Genomic DNA, 22136 nt, shown 5'->3' with positions numbered 1-22136 from the left:
CCCCCCAATTGTTCCATCGAGGCAAGGTGCGGTCCAGAACGGTGGCACACCAACCACTCAGCGGTGTCGAACGTCCAATACGGTCAGTCTGTGCAACGCAAAAATACCAATTGAATGGCTATGGCTTCGCCGCCAGCCGAACTCCAGAGACCCTGACGCCGCCCCAAGAGCACGGCCATTGGCGGGGAGAGGAAGCTGGCCGGATGGTCAGCAGAATCGGGATGGCTGACAACCTTCTCCGACAGTGCGCGCCTTCTAGCTGGGTGGCTGGCAGGTGACAGTGAGAAGCCTATTGCTTGGGGTTGGATCGGACTGGATCTCTCGATAGCTTGTTCGACGCCCGAGTAAGCGGCTTGCGCTTGGCGGCGTGTGACGACGACGCGCCGGCGCGAGAGGGTGGCGGCCAGACCCCAGATCGGCAGTGTCTCATTGATCGGGCCACTCATCACCGCAAACTGAGCCTCAACCCCGCAAGCAGAGACCGTTCTGGGCTGCATCGGACAGTCAACGGCGGGGGAGTGGCGAGTTGACGATTTGAGTTGCCATCCGGGAGCATTGCGAGATCTCCGTAGAGCGCTTTGCCTAGTGTCCAGACACTTCTGAGCAACTACTTAGTCAACGGCTCGATGGTCTGGAGACCTGAACGAATGTCGATGACGATGGTTACAACATCCGAGGCTCGGCGGCGAATCCGAACAGGGGCTGGCAGGGACCTTGCACTTTGCAAAAACCCCGGCAATTGCACCGCAGCGCTAGAATCCGATGGTTTGGCTCGACTCACATGTCGCATCGTTAGCTTCAGCACGCCGAGATCATGGGCATTTGGAATGGGAGAAGAGAAAATGATCGTGCGTGCGCGGTGTCATTGGAAATCAGTCCAACGCGCGACGAACACGAGCCGCCGCCACGATGCGGGCCCTGCGACTCACGTGTCCATGGACTCGGGATGGCCTAGGGGGGGGGGGGGGGGGGGTTTGGATGGGATGGGACGGTCTGGTCCTTGACCGGGGTGCGCATTGCAGACTTCGTGTTTGGTGTTTGAGCGGTGGTCCCGTGGTGGAGGAAAACAGCGGACGAACTCGAGGTCTGGGCCGAGACACCACGTGATTGTCATCGTGCGCGAGCGAGGCCCACTCTTAGATTCTTCACGATGAGTCTTCCAAGCTTCTCTTCCGGTCTTGGGCCTGTGTTTTTTCCTGGTTTTTCCGCCGGGGGGCCGGGTGATTCAGGGAGTGATCTAATGACATCCACTCCACTGTGGAGAGAGTGAATCAATCTTGGATCTCTTCTCGGTCTTGTTTTCTTTTCAGCCTTCTCTGGTATTGGTCTGCCAGAGAGGGCAAGAGAAATCCTTCCGAGCGGAGACCGACAACGCAGCCGTAGCCGTGATCCGTAGCCGTGATGGTCCGGAGACCCCGTGGAGTGATGAGAATTCTGCATCGTCCGCCGGTTTGTAAGCGCGGCGGCCCCTCGCTCGTATGAGGAGCCCTGCCGGTCAGGTGGAACGGTGAAAACGCGGTCGGCGTCGCGCCAGTGTGTTGCCCATGGGGAAAAGAACAAAGGAAGAAAGAGGAGACTTTAACGAAGCCAGACCAGTCCCAAACTCGGCCGAAAGCCGAGACGATTTTGGATCTTTGAAAGCAAGGCAGCAGACTCCAGAAGAGCCAAAAGAGGGCGCCTGTTACTGATTTCCCGGGGGTGGTCGCTAGCGATGGGGCCGTCATCAAAGACGGGCCGATGTCACGGCCTTGACAGGTAAATCTAAGCACCTGCGGCGGAGAGCCGACCAGGGGATGGGTCGGAACGCACCCACAGCCCGACAGCCGGGGGAGGGAGGTCTGGGCAGTTGGTTGCGCAGGCTGGAGACGGGCGCAGGAGGCACGACGAAGGCAGCGGCTTGTTGTTGGTCACGTCGTGGTCACGAACTCTCGGGGCCCCGTTAACAGCGGCGCATACCGAGTCAGGCGGTAAGATGGTACGAGGTGACTGGCTTGCTTTCTTGTTGGAGCGGGCGTGGCCCGACGGACAGAGTGAAGCAAGAGTCACCGAGAAGGGAGCAGAGGCTTCTGACGAACGCCGATACTCGCTACTCGCTCTCCCTTTTCGATGATGGCACGTCGTCGCCGTCGTCGCAGTTCGCAAACCCCGACATCAGACCAGTAACCACGGATCTGGAAACGAACATGTAGGTGATTGGATACCGCGGGGTGGAAAAGCTGGAGATGGGTGCTAGGCAGGCCTCCTGGGAGATTCTTTTCTTGGAGACCCCGATATCTCCAGACTGTCGAGGGACGGAGACGGTCTGGAGGTGCATGTGAGTGTGAGGAGGAGCTCCACAGCGGACAGGAACTCGGCCAATTTAGCAAGAGGACGCTGCATCGAGAGGGATCTGGAGGCAGTTAGCGTTCCCAAGTACCACCGAGCATTGGCCCATAGATGGAGCCGGGACCGGGGATTGGAGGAGGGATGATGGGGAATTTGGGGGAATGAGTTTGGGGAAAAGAGGGTGGGATGGATGGTTAGGTGCGGATAGGCAGACCTGCGAAATGGGATGGATGGATGGGATGGGATGGAACGGTTGCATGTTGGGAGGCATGCAAGGCCGGAACAGTTGCACTAGGCAGTGGTAGTGAGGCACAACGACGACGACTTGGAAGCCAAGGCGAGTTTAGGGCGCTGCTCGAATGGATGGCCCGAATAGCTTCGACTTGGGAACCTAACCGAGACGACAGTTTGGTTGTTTGAGTTGTCTCTGGACAGTCGAGCTAGACGGAACCGAGTAACGCTGCGCATGTCCGGAGGAAGAGACGCTGCAGCATGCGGGAGAGCACCGGTGGCCTGTCTCGGCGGCCGGCTTGTTGTATGTACATGTTCGTAGTGGTTGGGATCATTAGTCCCGCCGGGGTAAGGATCAGAATGAGGATCGGGTTGCATGCTCGTATGTGCAGTACTGACCGGAATCTGTCCATCGAAACACCACACAAACGAGCGAGGGGCAGGCCGCAGGAGGGAGGCTGAAGGGCTGATGGAAAAGGAAGCAAAGACATGTGCCAAAATCGTGGAGGCTTTTGCTGGATGACGGGAGTGGAAGGGTTTGGCCAGGGAGGCGGCAAGCACAGGCCCAGCCGCATTCTTTGGCAGATGTCTGTGTGTTTCTGTCCAGCTGGTGTTCACCATCTAATTCCTAGGGCACGTAGAATGCCTCCGCGAGTACGGATAGGCATCTGATTTGATGGTTTGGCGACACTATCACGGGATGAGACGGCGGCAGAGTCAGCACGCAGCCCGCAGAACCGGCAGCCGGAGGGTTGACGTGGAAGACACACAGCAAGCCAAAGCGAGACAATGCGTACTCGGTACACCTACAGCGGTGAAATCAGGCCAGACACAGGGCAGAGGACGCTGAAGCTGCCTGCCTGAACAGCCCAGAGCAGCGCAGACGCCAAACGGGAGGAACAGCAGAGCAGGGGTGTGGCTCTGACAGGGACGGGTGGTGTTTTGGATTGGGCTAAGAGAAGGGAGAGGCGCGAAGCCAATCAGCGCTACGATGGCGGCCGGGGAAGGACGACAGGACGGCGCCGCAGGTTGGGCGGGGGCAGGTTGGGGCACTTCTCGGCGCTTCTCTGGCGCTTTCCCCAAGTGAAGCTCCAGAATTCCCCTCTCCGTCTCCATCTCCGGGGCACTTTTTTTAATGTGGTCTTTTTTCGTTACAAGTCATCACACTTTACTCTTATTTCCAGCTGGCTCGGAAGTTGGAACCCCTCGGGGACCCCACCATTGCGGGTGAAGACGCTTGGAGAGAGAAAATTAGACGGAGGGACGGACTGAGAAAAACCTGCCAAAATTTTTCATCGTGAGATTAGGGGGAAGGGGAGTGAGGACGGATGAAGACAAGTCCGGTTCAACAACATCAGCAACATGCAACTTACTTCCAAACGGTGACGATGACACACCAAAGACAAGAGACAAGGGGCTCTCGTGGAATCTGGTGACAGATTGGCGCTTGTCCTGAAGCGGGATCATGTCGTTGACGTGACGAGAGTCAAGCTCGAGAGCTCCAGAGCTTGAGAGCGTTGTCTTTCCCTCCCGTTATTGCTACATGCCTTTCAACCCCCTTGTATCCGTAAGGAAGTGTAAGGATACATACATCGTAAGGCAGATACATATGCAGCGTTTCTGCACGAGCTCGGAGCCAAGCTCGGCAGGTTCAGGCTTGGCACGACAGCTGGTCCCCTCCCCCCTCCCCCGCCGCATTGGTGCGTTGGTGGTGATGGTGTCGAGGTGTTGATGGGATTGGGGGATTGGCCACCCCCAGGTTTGAGATTCGCTTGTTGCGCGCTTGCGGTGGACGGGCGTCATGATCATGTGTGTGAAGTTCCGCGTTTACGCCGTAGGGTTTTACCAGGATCCCAGCATGTCTGCGACGAACGAGGTCGTTTTCGGCTGCCGAGACTCTTCACTGACGCATGTTCTGGGCAGACAGAGGCGGAGTGCAAGGGCAATTTGCGATTGAAGTCGCGACTGAATCCGCGGCTGGGACATCGTGTCATTGATTCGAATTGGCTTTTGGGTCCTTAGCTTGCGTTCATAATGACCGGAACTACCGTCATCACAGCCCCCCGACTAAGGGATTACAGACTCATACAAAATCTGTCAACTTTGACTAACAATTCCGATGTGGTTCTTTTTTCTGTGTCTCTGTCTGTCTGGCCCAAGGCAGGATGAAAGTCGAGACCACGTCCAGATCAGCAGCAGCGCCAACACGAGCGGCAGGGGATTTGGAAAAAAAAAAAAAAAAAAAAAAGGAAGAAAAAAATGTTGGTCAGAAGGGACACGCAAATTTGGCCTGTAGCGCGTCGTGTCCCCGTGCTCATCCCATTTTCCATGCGCATCCCGGCGACCCCAGCAAGGTGCCGCGGTACGTACCTCGTCAGGTACATGGGTACTTAGGGAGGCCCCACAGCCGAGAGCGGTCAAGGATCTGGATCGAGTCTAGCGTCGATTCGCCAGCGCGCAACAGTGACAACCTCTTAGGTACGTACCTACAGGCGACAGCACCTCTGGAGCAGAAGGCCGCCCCGCAAAACGCCACGCGACGGCGAGACAACGGCGACTCTTCCCCAGCTTTTTTTTCTTCTTTACTGGGCAGGCACTCTTTTTTTTAGGCGGTCTCCAGGCGAGTGACCCCGTGACTCGGGACGCTGCGCCCACCACACCAGGAGGCTTCTAGGGGGCAAGCTAGGGCCTTGGGGCAGGACCAGCCACACTGCTGCCCGTCCTGGGGGAGAAAGGGGGGTCCCCGGGGGGCAAAACTGCGACCTGGAGAGAGCCCCAGTGTTGTTCCCCAGGGGACCACCGCGCTGCTGACTGCTAAAAGTCACCTCAGACGACCGGCCACCCCTATGACTGGCCACCTAAACCACCTAGAACACTGTCAGAGTGTCGCTTTTCCAAATGTTTTAGCGCTGTGGGTGGCAGACGCCGCCCGCCGCACGCCGCTGACGGCTTGTTCGTTTTTTTTTTTTTGCCGAACAGGGTAGGTAGCGGCAGCTAAACTGGAGATGGAGGTCCCTCTCTCTACCTACTGAGATAGGTACCTAGCTTTGCTTCAGGCTCGCTGTGTGTGCCGTATTCAGGCCTGATCTGGCTGCTAGCCATGATGATCTGTCCATCAGTTGTGCCAGTGAGTGAGTGCTGGACACCGCAGTGGGTAGGTAGATCATACCGAGTCTCTTTGTCTGCTGTCCGCGTGATGATTGAGCATCTTTGGTGCTGTTTATGGCTGGTATGCCGTGGTCCTGAACATGTTCCAACAATACCTGAGCATGTTCTAATGATGAACGACTCTCACTTAGATCTATTCTCCTGGTGAAGATAATAGCCGAGTAACGCAAACAAGATCTCACGATACGTTACCTTCTAGCCCTTCCAGCAATGAATGAATCAAGCTGTCAGCAGATCAGGCACGGAGTCAGCGGGAGGTACCTTATTGCCGTTCTACCTAATATTACGAAGAGTCTGTCAGCAAAACAAGGTACTTGTGTACCTACGTGTGTACATACGAACATCTGCAATGCACCCCCCCAGTCCCAGTCCCAGTCCCTAGCGGGCTCCTTTCCCTTTCCTCGTCTCTAGTCCCCGGCCCATCATCCTCGTCCTCCCACCTTTTCCTTCCCCGTGGCCTGCCCGCCCCGCGGCCCCCTTCCCAACTCGTCGGAAAGCCCCCAAGAGTTATCGGCCCTTCTTAAGCATGAGCTCCAACATGGGGACGGCTAGCCATCTGCCTCTAACCCAATGGGAGCCCGCCCTCGTGAACTGCGACCTGTCGACCCTCGGAATGGGGAGATGAAGCACCACACACCACGCCTCGAGGAGAGCGGCCTTGCCTGACGTTCCATTCTCCGGTGCCACCTCGACGGGTACCCGACCAAACCAGACCAGACAGACCGCACACCTTTTGCACTCTTACAGAGCACGAACCGACACAGACGCGAACTGACTGGCTCGTCGAAGAGTAGCACGGGATAAAAGGTTCCCATCTCCCCTTCCCTACATCGTCTTCCATCCCATTGCCCCTCACGAGCTTTTCCTCCTCACGCCCCCCTCGACAAGATCTCCTCTCGTCCTTTGTTTATTCATCTCCGAATACATCAACGACAACAACAGCAACCATGGAGAAGGAAACCGGCGGTGTCACCCGCGAACCGGTCGGCCTGGCCGTCACCGAGGACGTCTCCAAGATCGAGGCCCCCGTCACCTGGAAGGCCTATGTGATTTGCGCCTTCGCCTCCTTTGGAGGTATCTTCTTCGGATATGACTCCGGATACATCAACGGTGTCATTGGTAACACTGCCTTCATCCGCAAGGTCGAGGGCAACGACACAGCCACTGCCATGAACGAATCCGACCAATCTCTCATCGTCTCCATTCTCTCCTGCGGTACCTTCTTCGGCGCTCTCATTGCTGGTGATGTCGCCGACTGGATTGGTCGCAAGTACACTGTCATCTTCGGCTGCTTCATCTACATGATCGGTGTCGTCATTCAGATGCTTACCGGTATTGGCGCTCCTCTTGGTCCCATCGTCGCTGGTCGTCTCATTGCCGGTCTTGGTGTCGGTTTCGAGTCTGCCATTGTCATTCTGTACATGTCTGAGATTGTAAGCCTTGACATCCCCCTTCCCCAAACATCCATTCTCCAACAACAGCAACGCTAACCCCAATTGACAGTGCCCCAAGAAGGTTCGCGGTGCCCTCGTCGCCGGCTACCAATTCTGCATCACCATCGGTCTCTTGCTCGCTGCTTGCGTCGTCTACGCGACCAAGGACCGCCAGGATACTGGTGCCTACCGCATTCCCATCGCCATCCAGTTCCCCTGGGCCCTCATCCTCGGTGGCGGTCTACTCCTCCTTCCCGACTCCCCCAGATACTTCGTCAAGAAGGGCCGCCTCGCGGATGCCACCGAGTCTCTCTCTCGCCTTCGTGGCCAGCCCAAGGACTCTCAGTACATCCAGGTCGAGCTTGCCGAGATCGTCGCCAACGAGGAGTACGAGCGCCAGCTCATCCCCTCCACCACCTGGTTCGGCTCTTGGGCCAACTGCTTCAGCGGTGGTCTCTGGAAGTCCAACTCCAACCTGCGCAAGACCATTCTCGGTACTTCTCTGCAGATGATGCAGCAGTGGACTGGTGTCAACTTCATCTTCTACTACTCTACCCCCTTCCTCCAGTCTACCGGCGCTATTGACAACACCTTCCTGATCTCCCTGGTCTTCACCCTCGTCAACGTCTGCTCCACCCCTCTGTCTTTCTGGACCGTCGAGCGATTCGGTCGCCGCACCATCCTCCTCTGGGGTGCCGCCGGTATGTTGATTTGCCAGTACCTCGTCGCCATCATCGGTGTCACTGTCGGCTTCAACCACACCCACCCCGACCCCGCCGACGCCACCAAGTCCATCGCCAACAACATCCCCGCCGTCAACGCCCAGATCGCCTTCATCGCCATCTTCATCTTCTGGTTCGCCTCCACCTGGGGCCCCGGTGCCTGGATTCTCATCGGCGAGGTCTTCCCCCTGCCCATCCGCTCCCGTGGTGTCGCCCTGTCCACCGCCTCCAACTGGCTCTGGAACACCATCATCGCCGTCATCACCCCCTACATGGTCGGTGAGAAGCGCGGCAACCTCAAGTCCTCCGTCTTCTTCGTCTGGGGCTCCCTCTGCACCTGCGCCCTCATCTACACTTACTTCCTGGTTCCCGAGACCAAGGGTCTGTCTCTCGAGCAGGTCGACAAGATGATGGAGGAGACTACCCCCCGTACCTCCGCCAAGTGGGTTCCCCACGAGACCTTCGCCGCCCAGGTCGCCAAGGACGGCGTCCTCGAGAAGGTCCACGGCGAGCAGATCGAGCGCCGCGGCTCCAACGTCTAAATTGTTTCTCCCAATCATCATTTGTCTATACTAGTATATTTACTCGGAATACCCCACGTGCCGTATTCTGACGGAGAGGCACTTGTATGTGTGTGGAGTTGAGCCCAATTGTCTTTGCTACCGGGCGTCAAACTTGTTAATGCGGAATGTCTTGAAATGTTGCATGGCGCATGTGGAGGATCACGTTTGTGATGATATCCCAATATCCTAAACCTACCTACCTACTCTCTAAACAGTAATTGGAAAAATAAATTCAATCAAAAAAATCTCTGCTCGGCTCATTTCCGCTGTGAACAAAAACAAAACAAAGCACATAATAATGCGACTGCCCCAAAAATGCCCGACGGTTCGGGGGAAAGCGGACCGAGGTCAACGGGGGCCCCATATCGGAGCCCGACGCGTTCTTTCTCATTATTCATGCTGACTCCCAAACCGGGGTCTTCGTACCACTTTCATGTCGGGCCCCCCGGCCGCGGCCATGGACCATCGTCACGGGGGACTTTCGACACTTTTTGTTAACGACCGTCGTCAAAAAATTGCTAGGGGGCCCATCCCCGGCCTTGGCTTGATTCGGCAATTGGGGCGGGGCGGGATTACCAACGCTCCTTCCTGGGCGTAAGTCTTCCTCCACGGGGCGCATCACCCGGCGTCCGCCCGTCTTGGCTTTCGTTAGCCGAGCGGTGTGAGGAAGAGATCGGGACTGGGAGGGCTTGGGCGCCGCTATTTTGGCGGTGTGATGGTGAGGGAAAAAAAGACGGCTTCAAGGGATGGCGGAAGATGCTTTATCCAGAGGACGTTTCGTGATCTTGTGGATCGATTTTTCTGGCGATGATGGCACCGACTGGCTGATTGCTGCTGGGTGTGCTTTCGTGTTGGTGTCTCAGCCCTGTGTCTGATGATGCAAGACGACGGGAATAGTTGGATGATAAGGTTTTCATCATTATGAGATGTTGAAGGGGTGATCCGGGTCATGAAGACGTCGCAGTGCTGCTTCCTACCAAACTCGCAATGTGAATTGACAAGTTGTTCTTGGAATGACATGCTTGAACTGTGAGTAATTAAAGTGCGTATTTCGAGGAGAGAAGTTGAGACCCGTGTTGCCTCGAGAGAGTGATCTTAGCATTCTCTTAATTGCCCGATATTATCCTCTCAACATAGAGATTCTAATCATCTCTACGCTTTGTGGGGTGTCCCTCCTTTCCCCATTCAGAAATAAGTGATGCAACGTTAAGGTGGATTTCACCCTCTTGTATTAATGGAACGAGCCTATGTGTACTTGGTTTGTCGCATAATAGAAACGTTGACAACTGTTTTGATCACAATAGTTGTCCTTTGTGTATGGGGGAAGGCCGAGGTTCAGATACCATCAAAAGCTTCAAGGGCTATGTGTGACGTTGGGCAAAGTTTTCAATCGACTGTTTCGAGCTTCTCGTGGCTGATATCGGATTGGCTCTGAAATCGGCATTAAGGCATTTTGAATGACACGGTCAGAATGTCATCTACTTCATTGGGTTGAAGGCAACCACTGGAGTAACAAAATGTGAAGCTATTAAGATGAGTGTTAATGTTCAGTCACCATCGTGTTAAGAGCGAGAATATATGGATTACGAGAGCTAAGTTGATGGGTTTTGCGGATAAGATTGAATGAGACGAAACAATAGAAATGTCTAGATATCTAGGCTGACAGGAATGCTTGGTTGCTATTGACAGCTATCGCTACAGACTACAGTCAGTATAGGAGCCGACATATTGCTGGAATGCCGACAATATAATGCTTCACTCTGGATTTGAGATTCACGGTTTGAGTTCAAGAATTGTCACAGCTGAGACGAGAGGTTTGATGGTTTATGAGTTGTGCCGAGTTGAAAGCTTTTATAAGGTATTAAGATAGATTGGAACGACGATACAAAAGAAAACAGGAATTATAACGACAACAATGACGACCGGGGCAATATATACTTGAGTATAGAGGGCTAAGGGTGATTTCTCATTCGCCTTGCTCGGTAGGAAAGGCGCACGTCGACCCGCACTGGCACTCTAAACAGGCGACTTGCCAGTTGCGCGCATCTGGGGCAACCCACGGGGCTGCCGAGTACAGAGTGTACGAAAGCCATGGGATACAGTTATGCATCTCTTCGGTCTCGGAAAGAAAATAGGGGCTTTGACCGGTGTTGCAGTGGTCTTTTGCTTGCCGGGAAGCCAATTAGAGCGAAAATTCCATTCTCGGTGATCTCGGCAGAGCGGGCTGGGCAATATCGAAACTCTATTTTGACCTGAATCGAGGCAGGTCGTCACCAAGAACCACACTTTTCAGCCAATACCATTGCACGTATTCTAATCCCCCATGTTCTTGGACCGGATGTCATCCAGATTGCCCGTGGTCTCATTGGAGTTCAAAAGGACGAAACAGACGTTCTACTATCTTGTAATAGCGAGTTCTCAAGATCAACTCAAGCCAGCGGTCAATTTCACACAACCCTGAGTCGTTTTCCTACTTTTGATGGCCTCGTAACTAGGATTGGAACCACATTAACGTCATCAACACTTGCACCAACCTACTCTCTAAGTCCGCCCCGACAAGCACAATGCAACTCAAACTCGCAGCCATATGCATGGCCCTCGCAGCCACCTCCGCAAACGCTCAAATCGAAGATCCAGAGCACCCGTACATCCCGCCAACAGCCTCCGACCGCCGCTCACCCTGTCCGGCCCTGAACATTCTTGCCAACCATGGCTACATCAACCGTAATGGGTCATTCATCACAGAAGAGAGCGCCACAGTCGCACAGATGCAAGCCTTCAACTTCTCGCGTGCCGTCGCGGCCGGCCCCGTCCCTGCCGCTCTCAAATACGCCACGACCGGCGTGAATGGGACATTCCACCTCGACGACCTCGCTCAGAAGCCCCTCGACCATGATGGCAGTCTGAGTCGCGGGGATCTCGCCTTAGGTGACAATCTGAAATTCAATCGAACCATCTGGGACACCGTCGTGGCAAGGTTGCCGGATGAGTACGTCACCTGGAAGCAGGCGGCTGAGGCGGGAGCAGCGAGGTTGGAGGATGCGAGGAAAGAGAACCCGCAGTTCGAGCTTGATGCGGCGGGGATCCAGGCTACTTTTGACCAGATGAGTGGTATTCTGGCGGCTTTCGGAGGTAGCGTTGAGGATGGGAAGGCGAGGAGGGATTGGATTAATGCTAGCTTCGTGGAGGAGAGGCTACCATGTTCTCTAGGGTGGAAGACGTCCGAGAAGGTTTTGGCTGGGGCTGACTTTGCCCCTATGGCAACAGCTTTGAAAGAGTATGCGCCTGGTGGTGTGTGAGAAAAGTTTTCATGTAGACTCGAAACACTGGAAAATATTCAATGCGGATAACGTTTTGTAATACACTGTTGACTAAAGTCTCGAGCTAGCGCATGTGAATATCATTCTGACTTCCTTGAATCTCTTGCTGAGTGCCATATCGCTGCCCGCGCGGACTAGATCTAGAGGGTGCGCGGCTTGATGGCCTTGACTCCCTTCAGATCCTTGATGATTTGCTCCGAAGCGGCCAGTGCAAAGCAACCAGCAGTGAGCGTGGGGTTGCAGGCGTTCTGCGTCGGGATGACACCGCATCCACCAAGCACGAGGTTGTCTTGGCCCCAGACACGGCCGAGTTTGTCCACGACGCTGTCTTCCCGGGACTCTCCAGCCCTGTAGGTGCCGCAGATGTGGAGCGCGGAGCCGGCTGGGAGGTACTTCGGCTCGGCTCCGGGAAGGAAGCCGCCGAGGCAGCGGGCGACGTCAACCATGCTAGAAAAAGGAGTTGGTCAGCATTCTGATATTGTGAAAACCGTGCCGCAGACTTACTCGGTGATCATTCTCCGGGAACGGTCGGCATCATCTTGTTCAATCTTGAAATGGAAAGTGGGCTGGTAGACGCGTTTATTATCAGCTACGGTGACTGAATCACAGACAAGAGAACTTACCTGAGGCATTCCGAAGCCATCCTTGATCTCATTGGAAAAGCTGACATGGTTGTCATAGTTGGGCTTGGTGTAGCCGAACCATCGCAGATCAACAATCACGCGTTGGTCGATGCCGGCCGGAATCTGACCATATCCGAAGGCGTCGCGGTGAATCTGGGTATGCCAAGGGTAGTCCTTGGTGAGAGGGAAGTAGCATTGCGGGTCAGGATCGTTATAGGGGAACGGCAGAGGATCGTTGGGAAACTTTTTCTCATGCGCCTGAACAGCCTTCTTCTCCTCGGTGCCCAGTTCATACTCGTTTTTCTTGATGGCATCAATGTACTTGCGATCAAGGACGATCTGGCAGAAGGACATGGGCTGCTCCGTCATGTAGTGGCCCTGTGCGAAAGCATCGTCAGTCATTATGTTGTCATCCAAACCATACCGCCGCGAAGAGTGGGAATAGTACTTACCAAAGCCGGGAGAGTCTCACTAAGTCTTGTGGAATTCTCCTGGGGTCCTCGGGAATTATAGAGGATCCCAGGAGTCAAGACAGCGCCAGCACATACGACAAACTTGTTCGCCTTGATCATGTACTTCTCGTTGTCGATGAGATTCTCGACCTGCACAAGTCTGACCTTTTTAGTGGTGTCATCGAGCTCAAACCTGACACACTGAGTGTTGGGGAGCAGCGTGAAGTTCTCAGCGTGGGCAATGTCGCCGAGAATCGTCGCCGTACAGGCCCACTCGGTATAGTCCTTGTTCTTCTCCCTGCGCCTGCCGCACAGAGGCATGTTGGCAGTCTTGCGGTTTCTCTCCTCGAAGGCTTTGTCCAAAATTGACTTGACAAGCTTCTGGCGAATCGAGTCGTCAAAGATCTTGGGGTTCGTCCAGAACAGCTTCTCTGCCTCTGTGTACAGCTCGTCCCACTCCTCATCGTTGAAGAGTGTCGATCGTTCAATCGTCGGGTCTTGTCGAGGAGTGCAGCAAGTCCAGTGAGATCCCATACCGCCGACAACGCGCGTGGCAGCAGCGGCGGGGAGGTTCTCGTACGGCTTCTGGTCGGGGTTCTGGCCGTTGTGGACAAATTTCTGCTGGCAGGGTCTATCAATAGTCAGAGCAGGCTTATCGTCGCAAGGATCACAATACTGTAACTCACTCAGGAACCCAAGCTGAAGGTTCGAGGCCAGCGTCGGTGTTGCTGGTCGGCACAGAGAGAAGTTGCAGTTCTCCCTAAATATCATCATTAGGTAAGATTAAAGGTGGGAAAAGCACACAGCTCTTACCTTGACAACACTGCAGGCTGTGTAAGCAAATGTAGACTTGTTATTGATGAGGGACAAAATCTGGAAAGGCTTACTTGGTGAAAAGACTGATGTCCTTCTGAACCGCGATACCGTTCTTCTTATGGTCGCCGATCCGTCTGGTCTCTCTGAACGCAAGTTTAGCCGTAGATGTACGCATTTTGTCGGCCAGAACAACTCACTGCTCTCCAACGTCAATCATCACAACATTTCTTCCGGCTTCCACGAGTTTGCGAGCGAAGACGGCCCCAATAGGACCGGAGCCCACGAGGAGGACATCGACCTCGTCAAGGCGTTCTCTAGGCGGCATGGAACCCATGTTGACAGCGGTTGAAACGTAGATAGGTGAGAATAGTGTAAAGTTAATGAAATCCAGATAGATGTAAGTGAGGATGAATAGATGGGGAGAAGTTGGTTCTCACTGCTGCCGGGCGGCCCTCAGCTTTATACATGAACAGTTTACCTGGAACCTGTATCAGCTGACAGCCCGTGGCATCCAAGTCTTTACAGCCACTTCATGAAAACTGTGTGTGGGCAAACTTCAAAAGCCTCACGTCTCGACTCGCTATCGGGGTATCCTGGGCGGCAAAAGCCTGTCAGTGGAACATGTCGGAACATCGCAGGAGTGACTGTGAGACAATCCAGAATTCGATGTTTCGCGAAACAGCCGAGTCAACCAACGCCATAGGTCACCGTAGACCAGGTATTCCAGATTTTGCCACGACATGACCCCGGTTTCTAACGCCTTTGAAAATCCTCGAGAATTGTCTCGTCGAAGGGAGAATGTGAAGATTGTTTGTGGAAAGTGATCCAACGAGGGTCTGAGTCAAGGTACTCTTAGCGCCCCGTTTCTCACGTATTGACGATAGGCTCTGTTCATCGCCAGGCCATGATTAAGATGCCCAGCAACCGCCTGCAAGCGCCCCCTCGTCCCACTCTCGCACGACTTCCATATACTCCCCAAGAGTGCTACCATGATTCCACCTTTCTTTCGGTTCACCTCATCACGGATGCCCTTACGCTATGACCGAGGACTTGCATGCAGATATCGAGGAAGACGTTAGTGTCGCCCGGTCAATATGTAATCGCCTGAAGTGTAGTGGGATCAGGGCTGAGACTTCGCAAGAGAGAATGCATCCGGATCAGGCCGAATAAACCAGGAGCATGGGGTAGCACGGAATGAGGGGTTGAAGGATGCAACTTATGTCAGGTCATGTTACAGGAACGTTGTGGTCTCGCGGAAGAGCGGGAGCACAACAGTCGGCTGTCCAGTATTTGAGTGCGGAGCCGCGCGTACAAGTCCAGTTGCAGATCATAAAGACAGAGACTCCGAAATTCTTGATACGTAGCTGCTCAGGTGTGTCGGCACTTGTGAGACGCAAGACATCGGTGAACTGGCAGTGGATTTTCACACGCGAGAATGACGGACATGTCGAATGATAATGCCAAGCTCATAGGCATGGATTGACGTTCGAGTTTATCTACATATTTCAGCTCAAGCTTCATCCAAACTTTCAGCCCACAAATACGCTATGAATTTTAATACTCAAAAAGGGTATTTTGTCTTAGCTCAGAATGCCACAACGGCTTGAGGTCGAAATTTCACCGCTGGTTTTGCAATGATGCCCAGGCTCCTCTCTGGTTCTCATTGGTTCTATCTTCTCACTCTCATCATGTCAAGATATCGGCTTGATAAGTGCTTCAGGGAAGCTTACCGGTCGAAGCCAAAGGGGTACGGTGCCTTTCCATTGTCGACCGGTTGTGAATAGTCATTGGGCGGAAGCTGTCATTACCCTGCGGATACCAACAGTTAGTTGCCTGTTCAAACGCCACCAAACCTCATGCATTCTTCCGTGTTGCCGCTTCTGCCACCATCGTACCAGTTCCTGGCGGCTATTTACGTTGGAAGCCCCGTCGACTAAGTGACGGTGCGGCCCGGGAACATCTAGCCCCAACATAGTTACACAACCCCGCAGAACGAAGACGATGGGGCATGCAAGGGGGTCAGCTTTGGCCGCCCACATTGCTCAGGCAGTCCGGACCCAATACCAGCAAATCATTCCCGCAAGAACAAACGACGGCGTGGCGTCGACATGGAATGAAGGATGATCCGACTAGTGGGAATGATGACCTTCGCTGTTACAGACAAATACGGTACACAGCCAGCCACTTTCGACGCCAGTCAGACAGGGGTCTGACACATCCACCAGGGCAAGCATGAGGTCTCATTCAGCTCGTTGTTTGATTCTAAAGCAAGAAATAAAATAGATAGCTTGCTACGGCATTCTATGGCTGGCAGCATATGCCAATGATCTGATGCTGACTCGTCATAATCATGCGTAACAGTCTGTTGGCCTTCCTTTCACGTAGATTGCGTCGCGACTAATTCACAAATGACATTCACATAAATTCTAGATCACGTTCTGCCCACTTAGTAAATAGGCAGGCAAGACTTGTTTGGCCACAGACCAGCTAGTAGAATTTTGCTATCCGGGCGGGTGGTGCAATCACAAAACGACGACGACGAACGAGGACGACGTGGGGAAGGAGGTCGAGGACGATGGCGACGGCGACTATAGTAGCAACGAGAACAACGGGAACGATGGCAACAGATGTGACAACGCGAATACTAGGATATTAAAGATGATCAAATAGCCAAGTCAGAATCAAGTAGTTGCCTACTAGGTATTGTGGCTTTTTGAGCTCAACATACTTGAAGATTAGACACACGCACGCTAACACATAGTGAACTAGCAAAGAAGTGAACAACCGTCTGATATTAGTACACCAAGTTTAGCCCATACTATTAAGCCTTCTTGCACTGGTTGGCGGGCTTCTGGCCCTTAGCTCCCTGGATGCAGTTGTTGGAGATATCAAGAATATCCTTCGAAACCAATTCAGTGCAAGCCGGGCCAAGAGCTCCCTCAAAGTTGTTGCTCGTCAGGTTCAGGACTTGAACGTTCTTCAACTGACACAAAGCCTCCGGGACGGTTCCAGACAGGTTGTTGTTGCCGACGTCGAAAACCGTCAGGTTCTCAGTCTTGTACACCGTGGGAAGAGAGCCGGACAGATTGTTTCCGAGGAGCAGGATCTCTTCCAGAGACTTGGCGTTGGCGACAGACTTCGGGAAGGTTCCGCTGAATTGGTTATTCGCCAGGGTGATGTACCGGGCCGGGGTCGATCCAATGGTGTCAGGAATGCTGCCAACGAACTTATTGTCGTTGAGGAAGATGACGTCCAGGTCCAGAGTGAACAGCTCGCGAGGAATAGACCCGGAGAATTCGTTGAAACGCAGGTCCAGGAAGGTGAGGTCGGCATTGAGAACGGCCTTGGGGAACGGCCCAGACAGCTTGTTGGAGCTGAGGTCAAGCTCATACAGCCACTTCAGCGCCGAAAGATCACTCGGAATTTGTCCAACAAATCCGTTGCTGTTGGCGTGAAAGAAGGTCAAGTCGGTGAGCTTGTCAAGAAAGCCATCCAGAGTCAACTTCTGGCCCTCGAACCCGAAGCCGTTGAAGTCAATGCCAGCCAGAGCCTTCTGACCCGTGTTTGGATTGTTGTCGCAGCTGAAACCGTTGAACTTGCAGATGTCGTTTCCGGTCCAGTTCTTGGTGATGCCCTGTGGGTCGGAGGTGATCTTCTGCTTGAAAGACTCAACCAAAAGCAGATCCCTGTGCAGGTGCGACTCGCCAGAGGCGGCCGGTGCGCCGAGCGCAGAGGTGAAAAGGAGTGACGAGAAAAAAAGAGTGAACGGCCCCATGTTGCCAATGATTTCAATAATGACTTCGGTAGTAAGAGAAGAATGCTATTGCTTGCGATCTGTGGGCAATACTTCCCGTATTATAGCCTCAAACTGACGGCATACACAGATGTCTTGTCCTTCTCTCATTTGGGGATCTGATTGACACTCATTACACAAGGTTTTCGTGTTGAGGTGCAAATTGAGTCAGGACTCTAGCCCCCATTATTCCTAATTACCGTATTTCTCCGTTGTTTATTTAGACTTTGGCCACATGATTGCCATCCCACGAGTTCGCGTGGACGGGATCCACAAAGTAATTAACTAGTCAGTTGGCTCTCAGCACTGACAACAACGAGCCAACGTGGTCTAGATCACGAACCTTTCGGGTTGCTCATCTTTTACCAAAACGTCTCGATTTCACAGGCGAATATTGCCCTTGGCATGCAGTTCTTCCCTTTTTAAGTTAGGATCATGCGGAAGGTCGGATCTGTGTGTTTGAATGGTCGGGGCAACTATCTACCGCAAGTTCTGGCTTTCCGAAAAGATAGTCTTCGGTCTCATATTAAGCAATGTCGGCCTTCTAAGCTAAGTTACAGACAAAGGACTACTCATTTCATTCCGAGAACCCTCTCCAGCTAGATACAAAGTACCAGTTGGTCTTTCACAACAGGAAAAGTCTGAAAAGCACCGCATGAATGACTCTGCGAACTCCAATTAGTTAGATAGAATTGAGATATTTAAGACTATTGTAACATTGGCAGGGGTCGAAAAGAGACTGTTGCGCCTCAGTGTACTACATGATCCGACTTAGAAGTGTCCCATGACGTTCCTAGGGACATATGGCTCTTCAAGATACTTAATCTCATCTTCCGTCAGAGTCTTCCCCCTCAGCTCACAAGCCTCATCGATTCTCTTGACAGAGTTGAATCCCGTCACGGGAATCGCACCCTTGGACCTGACCCAGGCAAGTGCAACATGGCTCATGCTCCACCCCTTCTTCCCCGCGACCTCCTCAACCCTGCGAATGATCTCCTCATCGGCCTCCGTAAACGCGGGGCTCATGGGGCCCTTCACCTGCGACCGGATAGATTTGTCGTAGCCCAGCGGCCTCGCCAGCCTGCCGCCGAACAGCGGCGACCACGGCATGATGCCGACGCCCGTGTCGTTGCAGAATCGGTTCATCTCGCGCTCTTCCTCACGGTAGCAGAGGTTGTAGTAGTTCTGCATGGACACGAACTTGGTCCAGTTGTTCTTCTCCGCAACGAATTGCATGCGCGCAAATTGGGTCGCCCACATGGAGCTGGCGCCGATATAAAGGATCTTCCCGGCTTGGACGAGGTCGTGGAGAGCTTTCATGGTTTCTTCGATGGGTGTGGCGGGATCGACGCGGTGGATCTGGAAAAGGTCGATGTAAGTCGTGTCCAAGCGGGCAAGGGCGTCGTTGACAGCCTTGAAAATGGCGATGCGTGAAAGACCTGATCTGAATTAGTTATCATTTTTCAAATCATCGTTGATTTCGAATGCATAAGCTCACCTCCTTGGTTAACATAGTCCTTGCTTTGGTTGAGTTGCTGGGTAAAAGGGGGCGTGTGCATGCCGACCTCCTCGCCAACATGCAACGCGCACTTGGTCATGAGTACGATCTTCTCGCGGGGGATGTTGAACTTCTTGATCGCCTTGCCGATGACCTGTTCGCTGAATCCGTTCGAGTACATGTTGGCCGTGTCCCAGGTGGTGATGCCGCGATCATAGGCGGCCTTCAAGATCTCGAGGGACGGCTCCTCGTCAAGCACCCAGGAACCCCATTCTGAAGAGCCGAGAGACATTCCGCCGAGGATTGGGACTGAGACTCGAAGTCCAGAAGTGCCCATGTTGACGTATTCAACCTTGGTTGCGTCGAGGCTCTTTTGCAGAGAGGCGGGGAAAGCAGGCGCAGACATTTTCGTGATCGGTGGAGGTGCTGAAGAAAGTGCTGAAATTCTCTGAATCGAATGTCCGCCTTGAATGATGCGGTGCTGTTGTTGTGCTAGTTGGATTTCTGACGATAGACACACATGATGCATCTTTAAATACTCATTCACTGCTACGTAATGACTTCCATGTCCCTTAAAACCGGTGATGCAACTCAGAATCTCAAGACATTATGGCGTTTACATGGACCCGCGGTGGATTCAAGGGGAGATAATGGACATTAGAAGCCTCAAACTCCTTCGCAAAGCCATGATCGTGTGAAAGGTAGGTGGTTGAGTCCGGACTTTGTCTTTGGCTGTGGATCGAGGCGAGTGAGATGCACGGGACAGTCAAGCTCTTAAATCGGCGTGATGACGGACATTCGATGTGAATTGTACCGTATATTCACCCAGCTGGGGAAATCATGGGTCGCGGAGAGATAACGGACACTAAAGCACTTTCCGAGCCTGAAAAGGCTCGTTTAAAGACCCTGCAGAAGCCAGGCTTTTGGGACTTTGGTATGGGATTTCAATCGTAGCTAGCAACCAAGTCCGCAAAGTCCGGAGCGCACGCTTAATCCCGCCCCCACTTCGCCGAGCCGGTCGCGACGATCTTCCCCGCGGCATCCAACCAGCTGAAGTCGTTTCAGCGACTAACTGCGGGAGCTGCCGCTACCCAGAACGTGATGCAATCGTTAAAACATCGACGTGTCCGGATCGATGAAGTCCATGGAATTCGCGATTTCTTTCTCTCTGCTGTTTTGGCAGTCTCTCTAGGCTCCTGCTGCTTGGATACATGTACTAACGGAACGAGACTTGCTCTCGTGCCTGTTGTCGCGTATAGAAGCTACGTCGAGCTTGTTCTCTTAATCATATTCTAATCAATTAAATTCCACGCCGACTCTTTGTTATTAAGATCTAAAGTCCAGGAAAACAGCGAGAGAAAATTCGGATCAAATCTGGGCATCGGTCGATCTGGCGCTGCCCGTAGAGAGGAGCAGAAACCACCAACTCCCCAAGAATGGCGCATTTGTCTCGACCAATCATAACCAACCATTGGCGTTAACGATTAGACTATTGCCCAAAAGGGGAAACAATACCTGCTAGGGGCAACAATACCAGTCGGGCTGCTGACTTACCAGCATGAAGGCGAGACGCGGCCTTAAGTATCGCTCAAAGCGCGAGCAACTTCCTCTCCAACATGTCCCTCTTTAGTGAAACAATCAACTTCGCGTGGAGATAAGACAGTTTGGACAATTGCCCTTTTTCGTACAACGGTCGAAGCGACCATGGCCAGCTATACGAGTGCACAGAAAACAGCATCATGGAACCATGATAAATACCAAGCTTCCTGACTATGGCTGATCTCTTGATCAAAAGCCATCTTACTTCAATAGACAGACAAATCATCTGAAAGAACTTAGTTGTCTCACATCCTTTTCACTTTAAATCTCGGTCAAATCAACCACAATGGGTTTCTTCTACAGCCAACTCTTCGCCCGCCTCCCTTACCCAACCGGCTCCTATGCCGGCAAAACCATCGTCATCACCGGCAGCAATGTCGGCCTTGGCAAGGAAGCAGCGCGCCACTACGTCCGTCTCAGCGCCAGCAAAATGATTCTCGCCGTACGCAGCCTCGACAAGGGTACCGCAGCCAAAGACGACATCGAGTCCACCACCAACTGCGCCCAGGACGTCATCGAAGTCTGGCAGCTCGACATGTCCAGCTACGCCAGCGTGCAGAAGTTCGCAGCGCGCGTCTCTTCCGAGCTCGGCCGCATCGACATCTTCCACGCCAATGCCGGCGTCGCGCACGTCGAGTACAAGCTGATGGAAGACAACGAGGGCCAGATCACCGTCAACGTCGTCTCCACCTTCCTCTTGGCGGCGCTCGTGATGCCCAAGATGAAGGAGACGGCAGCAAAGTATAACACCCGGCCGACACTGACCATCACCACCTCGGAAACGCACGCCTGGACGCCCTTCAACGAGCGCCACGCCCCCGAAGGCGGGATCTACGACGCTCTCAACGAGCAGGGCAAGAAAGACCCAAACAGCCTGTACTGGCCGTCGAAATTGCTCGAGGTCTTTGGCGTGCGGAGCATCGCGGAGCGGAACCCGGCGGCTGGGTGTCCGGTCACGGTCAATATGGTCAATCCGGGCTACTGCCGCTCCGAGCTGGTGCGCGAGCTGGACACGTGGGTTGTGTGGTTTTTGAACACTTTCATGGCGCGTAGCGCGGAGTATGGAAGCAGGACGTTGGTTCACGCCGGGTCTGCAGGGGTCGAGTCGCATGGCAAGTACCTGTCTGACTGCCAGGTTGATGAACCGAGTGCGTTTGTGAGGAGTGCGGAGGGGAAGGTGACGCAGGATCGGGTTTGGGTGGAGCTGATGGGGAAGCTGGAGGCTATCAAGCCTGGCGTTACGCGAAACTTCTGATTACCTAGATGATGATACTTCATCAATTGTTTGTTCCTGTCTTTCTCAGCCCATGAGTTGCTTGGCCCAAAGAAAGGTTGTAGAAAACATCGGAGATGTGCTATCCAGACAACACGAAGTCGTAAGATGAGTTGTAATGGGAATTACGCGAACTCCCCTTGTGTCTTAAATTCCGTTCAATTTGGTTCGACGACGACTGAAACAATTTTGGAGCTTCAATCCAGACGGATTAGACTAAGACGTTCGTCGTATTGCGTGGAGTTAAGAGCCGCTTACGACCGGCCTTGCGTCCAACCGCATCACCAACAGTCGGCCTGCACGAGAACATCGGGCCCGAA

The 22136-nt window shown here is 53.5% G+C and overlaps 6 protein-coding genes across 6 annotated transcripts; 3 read left to right on the top strand and 3 right to left on the bottom strand.

The window, feature by feature from the left end:
• Positions 1-6671: 6671 nt before the first annotated feature.
• ecdD-0 (Major facilitator-type transporter ecdD) lies at positions 6672-8421 on the top strand (the record flags this gene model as incomplete). The annotated part of the gene is made up of 2 exons (XM_032021437.1): positions 6672-7157; positions 7228-8421. The coding sequence occupies 2 exons, from the start codon at positions 6672-6674 to the stop codon at positions 8419-8421; spliced, it is 1680 nt and encodes a 559-aa protein (XP_031881653.1).
• Positions 8422-11006: 2585 nt separating this feature from the next.
• CGGC5_v010397 (putative sterigmatocystin biosynthesis peroxidase stcC) lies at positions 11007-11741 on the top strand (the record flags this gene model as incomplete). Its single annotated transcript, XM_032021438.1, has 1 exon — positions 11007-11741. One exon carries the CDS (start codon positions 11007-11009, stop codon positions 11739-11741), a length of 735 nt encoding a protein of 244 aa, XP_031881654.1.
• A 161-nt stretch (positions 11742-11902) lies between these two features.
• Positions 11903-13987, bottom strand: p2ox (Pyranose 2-oxidase; the record flags this gene model as incomplete). Its single annotated transcript, XM_032021439.1, has 8 exons — positions 11903-12209; positions 12267-12328; positions 12386-12763; positions 12838-13468; positions 13524-13597; positions 13651-13660; positions 13725-13796; positions 13851-13987. 8 exons carry the CDS (start codon positions 13985-13987, stop codon positions 11903-11905), a joined length of 1671 nt encoding a protein of 556 aa, XP_031881655.1.
• A 2487-nt stretch (positions 13988-16474) lies between these two features.
• CGGC5_v010395 (Uncharacterized protein) lies at positions 16475-17428 on the bottom strand (the record flags this gene model as incomplete). Its single annotated transcript, XM_032021440.1, has 1 exon — positions 16475-17428. One exon carries the CDS (start codon positions 17426-17428, stop codon positions 16475-16477), a length of 954 nt encoding a protein of 317 aa, XP_031881656.1.
• Positions 17429-18217: 789 nt separating this feature from the next.
• Positions 18218-19350, bottom strand: dtxS3-0 (Aldo-keto reductase dtxS3; the record flags this gene model as incomplete). The annotated part of the gene is made up of 2 exons (XM_032021441.1): positions 18218-18885; positions 18945-19350. 2 exons carry the CDS (start codon positions 19348-19350, stop codon positions 18218-18220), a joined length of 1074 nt encoding a protein of 357 aa, XP_031881657.1.
• A 1479-nt stretch (positions 19351-20829) lies between these two features.
• On the top strand, positions 20830-21798 carry atnD-0 (Short chain dehydrogenase atnD; the record flags this gene model as incomplete). Its single annotated transcript, XM_032021442.1, has 1 exon — positions 20830-21798. One exon carries the CDS (start codon positions 20830-20832, stop codon positions 21796-21798), a length of 969 nt encoding a protein of 322 aa, XP_031881649.1.
• Positions 21799-22136: the final 338 nt, after the last annotated feature.

The sequence above is a fragment of the Colletotrichum fructicola genome (assembly GCF_000319635.2).
Source record: "Colletotrichum fructicola Nara gc5 chromosome Unknown KSG_Nara_v1_contig06, whole genome shotgun sequence".
NCBI lineage: Eukaryota > Fungi > Ascomycota > Sordariomycetes > Glomerellales > Glomerellaceae > Colletotrichum > Colletotrichum fructicola.
This window is presented reverse-complemented; position numbering and strand designations above follow the sequence as displayed.